The sequence below is a fragment of the Cydia strobilella genome, chromosome 12, assembly GCF_947568885.1.
Source record: "Cydia strobilella chromosome 12, ilCydStro3.1, whole genome shotgun sequence".
Taxonomy (NCBI): Eukaryota; Metazoa; Arthropoda; class Insecta; order Lepidoptera; family Tortricidae; genus Cydia; species Cydia strobilella.
In genome coordinates this window covers 3,663,820-3,671,399 of record NC_086052.1, presented here as the reverse complement: position 1 = coordinate 3,671,399, position 7,580 = coordinate 3,663,820, and the positions used below count along the sequence as shown (strand labels likewise).

Sequence of the window (7,580 nt, the reverse complement as noted above, 5' to 3'; positions counted from 1 at the left end):
ACTAATATTAAATCATTTTACGGTTTAGACTCACTTGTTTTAGTCACTCGCGCGACATGTTGTTGAGTCTAAACCGTAAAATGATTTAATATTTTCTAACTTAGTTCTTTTCCTTAGTTCCGGTTCCGGTGATCGTAGAGCGAACACGTCCGCCATTACGCTCCGCAAGTAATTAATTAACTTAAGTGGAAATAGTGCGAGTTGGATACCAAAAACAGTGGAAAACAGTGCAGTGAACATTAAAAAACAATAGTGAAAAGTGACACGGTGTGAAACGCAGTACTTGCAGAATAATTGCTAAAACATCCGACCCGACGCTGCACGGCCGCCATTAGAATCGAAGTGAAATAGTCAAACATTAGTGCGAAAAGTGCCAGCTGGTTACCAAAACTTGTGTTGTGAGCAATAAAAGGATAATAATAGGAAGTGTTACGGTGGGGAACGCATTAATTAAGAAAAAACATAAAATAAAATCCGACGACATAACCTAAAACAGGAACTCGGTGCATACAAATACCAACCTAACAAAAAATACAAATAATGGAGAAATGTATTGAAGAACTGTGGGCACGCATAGACAAAAAATTTGACGAACAAACTGCCAACATAACAAACGCAGTGACAAGTAACGTCATGGTGGCGATTGATGACAGGCTCAAATCATTAACGGACGAAAATACTCAACTTAAGACAAAAATATGTACTTTAGAGGAAAAACTCAGTTTTATCGAAAGAGAAAAAAGAAAAAATAACTTGGTAGTGTTTGGAATTGAGGAAATCGGAAAAACTGAAGCCGAACTGGTTGATTACGTGAAGGAAACTATAGTTGAATCCGGAACATACTTGGACAGTCAAGAAATCAACAATATATATAGAATCGGCAAAAAAGTCAGCGACAAAAACCGGCCCGTTGTCATCTCCATTGCATCAACATGGAAAAAACACTTGATACTTAAAAACAGAGCGAAACTTCCGGAAGGTATCTACATAAAAGAAGATTTCCCTAAGGAGGTACTTGAAAAGAGAAAACAGCTACAAAACCAAGTGGAGGAAGAAAAGAAGAAAGGAAATGTGGCCTTCATAAAGTATGATAAGCTTATAGTGAAAAAACCAACAAATAATATCAGGGATAAAAGGAAAAGAGAAGAGTCAGTCTCACCAGATGCCTCAAATCAGAAGAAAATAAATACAACAGATGCACCAAAAAACACAGGAACGCCAAGAGAAATTATAAAACCTAACATTTTAAATTTCCTTGAAAGAAGTAGATCCACGTCCATGTCGGAAAACTCAAAAAACTGACCTGCGCCACCAACAACAACAACAACGAGAACCAAACCAAAACAAACGTCCAAACCTTATCTAAAACAACAACAAATACCCGGAACCAAACTGAAACAAATTTCAAAACTTTATCTAAAACAAAAACAAAAAAACACACCTGCAAGAAAACTAAAGAAAATGTTAAAACTAAATCTAAAACAACAACAAATAAAAACATCCAGAACCTAACGGAAATAAGTGTCAAAACCTTAACTAAAACAACAAAATCAAAACACACCCCAAGCCGGTTGGTCACCGTGGGGGAAGATGACCAAACCCTCCCAACAAATTCCAACAACATATACATAGCCACCCTGAACACACTGTCTCTAAGAACCAATGAAAAACTACTGGAACTCGAAACAGCATTGGAAAACATCAAATGGGACATTCTCGGCATAAGCGAAGTAAGACGACAAGGAAACCAAATTGAAGAATACGAAAACTATATCCTCTACTATATAGGTGAAACCAAAGGACACCACGGAGTCGGATTTATGGTAAAAAAACATCTTAAAAAGCAAATTATAGAGTTCAAAGGTATATCCGAAAGGATTGCAATATTAAATATAGACCTGCAAGGACATAAGAACGTGTGGACTATTATACAAATCTATGCACCAACCGAAGCAGCATCAAAAGCAAAAAAAGATGAGTTCTACCAGCAACTTTCGACTACACTAGAGGCTGCCCATAAAAACATTATTGTCATGGGAGATTTTAATGGCAAAATAGGGAAGAAAAGTCAAGAAAGTGGTGGAAACTAGACAACCGACAATAGAGTAAATGCAGTTATTGGTAAATTCAGCACTGGAGAAAGGAATGACAACGGGAAACGCTTGATAAACCTAGCCTTCACCTACAACCTCAAGATAATGAACAGCTTTTATAAAAAGAAACATAGTAAGAAGTGGACATGGGTCTCGCCAAATGGCCAAACAAAAAATGAGATAGACTACATTCTGACCAACAAGCCATCCATTTTCAAAGATCTAGACACAGTAAACCAACTCAACTTCAACACAAACCACCGCATGGTAAGAAGCAAAATTAATATGAAGCAGCCTAAAACAAGTAGAAAACAAATAATTAGAGCAACAAACAGTAGACCAATACACCTACCGCTCCCGAAAGACCTATTAACACCTTTAAAAACTAATCTCCAGATGATCAAAAACAAAAATGAGGATACAATTCAGAATAAGTACAATACACTAGAAAGAGAACTAAAAGCTATATCCTGCAAAATCAACAACTCGAAAATATACAAAGATAAGATTGGGGATGAAGCAAGGGCTCTGATGGAAACTAGAAAGCGTCTTATAGTGAACAGAACCGTGAACAGAAAAGAAATTGCAGAATTGAATAAAGAAATCAACAACAAAATTAGAAAACATACAGCAAGATCTAGACTGCAGACGATACAACACCATATAGAGAGAACAGGAGGAACAAAAAAGGCACTAAAAGAACTAAGGGATAAAACTGAATGGATACCCAACCTACACAACAAAGTAACAGCAACTAAAGTCTCTACCCGCCCACTGATCATAGACACCGCAACAGAATTCTATCGGGAACTATACAGTGATACAGAGAACACCAACAGTCCCCTAGAATACAAAGAAGATGAGGAAGAAGTCCCTACTATTCTGGAAAGTGAAGTAAGACAAGCAATCCTATCTCAAAAAAATGGAAAAGCCCCTGGTGATGACAAAATACCTAACGAAATAATAAAAGGATGTATAGACCAAATCTTAGGAACCACAACAAAATTATTTAATGACATTATGATAGCGGAAACTATACCAGAACAATGGACAACCTCTACAATTATACTACTTCATAAAAAGGGCGACAAAAGCCTAGTCAACAACTACAGACCCATCAGCTTAATAACAAACTTGTACAAAATATTTTCCAAAGTTACCTTAAACCGAATAAACAGAGAATTAGAGGAAAACCAACCTAAGGAGCAAGCTGGGTTTCGAAGTGGATTTTCAACTGTCGACCATATCCATACAATCAAACAGCTGATAGAAAAATATGAAGAATACAACAAAATCTACTACTTTGCTTTCATAGATTACAATAAAGCGTTCGACTCACTGAAACATAAGTACATATGGGAAGCGTTGAGGATACAAAACATACCAACAAAATACATAAGGATAATCCAAGAACTATATAAAAATTCAACAGCTAAAATACGAACAGAAAGAGATGGTCAATTATTTAACATGCAGAAAGGAGTTAAGCAGGGAGACCCCTTATCACCAAAGCTGTTTTCTGCAGTTCTTGAATATGTATTTAGAAAACTTAACTGGGAATCTTTTGGTCTTAACATAAATGGAGCAAAACTAACAAATCTAAGGTTTGCTGACGACATTATTCTACTGAGTGACAACCCGAAGGACCTAAAGCTAATGCTACAACAGCTTGCAGACCGCAGCAAAGAAGTGGGGCTATCTATGAACACTGAAAAGACCAAGATAATGACCAACAGTGTAAAGGAAGACATATACATAGACCACAACCTCATTGCCTATGTAGAACAATACACATATCTTGGACAAGTGATATCACCTCAAAACTTGACACAACAAGAAGTAGACACTAGAATCGGGAACTCATGGAAAAGATATTGGTCTTTAAAGGAAATAGTGAAGAACAACCAAATACCAACAAACATTAAGTACAAAGTATTTAACACTTGTATCCTTCCCTGCCTTACATATGGATGTCAAACTTGGGCCCTAACTGTCAAGGAGAGGAAAGCTCTCCAAGTCTGCCAAAATAGTATGGAAAGAAGCATGTTGAATATAAAACTTAGAGATAGAATAAAACTGGAGGACATTAGAAAGAGAACAAAAATAATCGACGTAAACCACACTATGAAAAAACTAAAATGGAAGTGGACCGGCCACATGCTCCGAGACAAAAGAATAAAATGGTCAAAAGACATCACAACATGGTACCCAAGAGACGGAAAAAGGGATGATGGAAGACAAAAAATGAGATGGGAAGACGAGTTCAGGCAGGTGGCTGGAGCCTTCTGGAGAAGACAGGCTCTGGACAGGGACTCGTAGAGGAATATGGGAGAGGCCTATGCCAAGGGCAACCAGACAAGACGTCTGCGGAGAAAGGCTAGCAGTAAGCAGTAAGTAAGTAACTTAGTTCTTATTTTACCACTTTTCGACGTGAATTTTATACTCGTAATATAGGTAGGTAACAATAATTTGCCTTAATTATAAACTAAATATCGTTTCCAGACGATTCGACTTTATACATTGCTCTCCCCAAAATATAACAATTTCCATTGACATAACAACATTTCAGTAAAATACAAAAAGAACTACGAAAGTTACATACTACTACTAACAAGCAAGTCCACTAAGTTGCTACTAGCAAGTTATTTAACCCTAAACAAATGAACATTCTCGACTTTATACCTAAAAGACTTGATTATAAGCGCTGGTGGCCTAGCGGTAAGGGCCTGCGACTTACAATCGTCGCGGGTTCAAACCCCGGCTCTTACCAATGAGTTTTTCGGAACTTATGAACGAATTATCATTTGATATTTACCAATCGCTTTTCGGTGAAGGAAAACATCGTGAGGAAACCGGGCTAATCCCAATAAGGCCTAGTTTACCCTGGGTTGGAAGGTCAGATGGCAGTCGCTCCCATGAGCCGTGACAAAAATGCCGGGATAACGCGAGGAAAATGATGATTCTCCTAAAAGACTTGGATTTCATTTCGTCTATTTAAAGACATCTCAGTCCTAACGAAGAAATATCGCAAGTTGTCAATCTGTCACGTGCACTACCTTATCGCTTTGAATGAGTTCGCAGATAAAGCGAGTAAAGCGACCACACGACGCGATATATCATCCGGCACCCGCCTAACAGATAAATCGTGCTCGGTTTTAATGCATATCCGGAATTCAGTATCTGATATATTTATGTCCAACAGAAATTGATTGCTATAAAATTTTAACGTCTGAAAAACTGATCAATTTTTGTCGGTGGATGATAAGGATGGAGCCAGTGGGATGTTTTTCAGGAGCAAATTGTTAAATGCCTTTTCTTAAGTGAAAAAGTTCAATTTATTTGGATAATAAAGCAAAATAAAGTTATTTGTATTTGTAACATTCTATACGCACATTTTGTAATGCCATAATCGTAAGGTATATTCGGGTAATTTCTAATTTATAATATGGTGAAAATATGGATGTTTTTCGGAATTAGCCGACATTTAAAAGTACCTGTACCTACCTATTGGGTTTTACTAATTTTAATAGATCTATTGACAATAATTGATATTATTATTATTTCGTTTTAGACAGGCAGCTGATGCTGGAACGTCTAATGGGGCCCACTGATTACCAGTCCGCCGGACGATATCGGCCTGTCAGTTGTTCGGAACTGTCAAATTTTTCTTCTAACTGATAGGCTGATATCGTCCGGCTGACTGATAATCAGTGGGCCCCTTAAATCAAAGTTCACTTAGCACGTTCAGGACGAATAAATATTAAGGCAAGGAAGTTCTGCATGCTATCGCGTTTTTTAAGCACAAATTCACGTATTTCATCTCAAAATCCGCTTGAACAGCCATCTGCATCTTGGCAGCATTTCAAGTAGGTACATCTTGCGGCCTCTAATGTCGTTCGGAAATGCTTTGCGGTGCTTTTCGAAAATTTAAGTAGCCGTAGGTACCATCGCCCACACTGTTAACTGACAGTTCGTAAACCTTATTAAAAAAGGCATAAAGTCCAGTTGGACAGTTAAGAGTGTAGCTGTTTGTACTACGTTATTGGGTCTCGTTCATAAACTGTTCGCTATCGAAGATTGGGTGGAGGCCAAACGATGCTCTCATTACTAAGGTTTTACTAAAGAAGAGTTCTTAATGTATAAATAAATATAATATTTTACAAACAAGCATATTATTATCTTCAATTTCTCACTACGCGCCTCTACGAATTTATTTCTACGAAAAATCATTGCTACAAAACGGAAAATGCTGATACGCGGAGCTGTACACATTCATGTCTACGTACCTACGACTCTAAATATTGAAGAATATTAGGACAAAAAATCTTCAACGTGATTTTAATACATAGCTGATGTATCATATTTTAAAATTTGGACTTCTGGGCCTTGAAACTACAAAAAAAAACCTGCAAAAAATCACGTTAGTTGTATGGGAGCCCCACTTAAATATTTATTTTATTGTTTTTAGTATTTGTTGTTATAGCGGCAACAGAAATACATCATCTGTGAAAATTTCAACTGTCTAGCTATCACGGTTCATGAGATACAGCCTGGTGACAGACGGACAGACAGACAGACAGACAAACGGACAGACAGACAGCGGAGTCTTAGTAATAGGGTTCCGTTTTTACCCTTTGCATACGGAACCCTAAAAAAACATAAACGTTGTTGATATTTTGGTTACACTACAATGCATGTACGTATCTACGTATAACATATTGTTACCTTCAGCAGGTATTTATCACTAGGTTATACTACCAGACATTCAACGACCTTCGCAAATAACAATTGCAGCAAACTTGTCTTCGATTTTATTCATCTATAGGTATATTCTTTAGTATTTCTGCATACATATCCAGACTGGATCTCAGCGCTAATGAAAGACGTACATCACAGAGCCCATTCAGCCCCATTCATTCGAGACTGAAGTATCGGCGCACTTTGCCTTGCGTGATTGAACCGAATGAGAATACTATCATATCTCAAAGGAGCATTGTGCTGATTATTAGGTCTGCTTCTTTGTACGAGTTGGAGTTAGATTTCCAATACCTATATTGTACCTACATAGATATTGAGAGATAATTCGTCTATAACTTACAATTTAAAGAACGACCATAAGAATTAAGTTCTTCTCCCGCACTTCTATGTGTCAATTCCATGACTGCACGACTGCACGTGATATCTAAATCAACTTCGCTTCGGGGTGAGCCGGCACTTGTCTCTATAGCATCATAATAGCAGTTATTATGAATATTCATACAATATAGTACAACTGCTGTATTTTTTGCTGCATTTTGCATGCTAGGCAAAAATCTACAAACCTATATTTGATTTTATTTATCATTTTAGATGTTTGCTGCTGTCTTAGAAAAACTATTGTGTGCAACGGTACATAATTAGCACTTAAAACTCAAGGGCCGAGGGGGCATCAGTGTAGTCGCGAAGTTATAAAACGAGACAAAGTCGAGTTTTATAAAGACAGACCCG

The 7,580-nt window shown here is 37.3% G+C and overlaps 1 protein-coding gene across 1 annotated transcript; it reads left to right on the top strand.

Annotated features, from left to right (window-relative positions):
* Positions 1-540: 540 nt before the first annotated feature.
* LOC134745845 (uncharacterized) lies at positions 541-5,676 on the top strand. Its single transcript, XM_063679936.1, has 4 exons — positions 541-1,148; positions 2,132-2,360; positions 2,490-2,987; positions 5,665-5,676. The coding sequence occupies exons 1-4, from the start codon at positions 541-543 to the stop codon at positions 5,674-5,676; spliced, it is 1,347 nt and encodes a 448-aa protein (XP_063536006.1).
* The last annotated feature ends 1,904 nt before the right edge of the window (positions 5,677-7,580 follow it).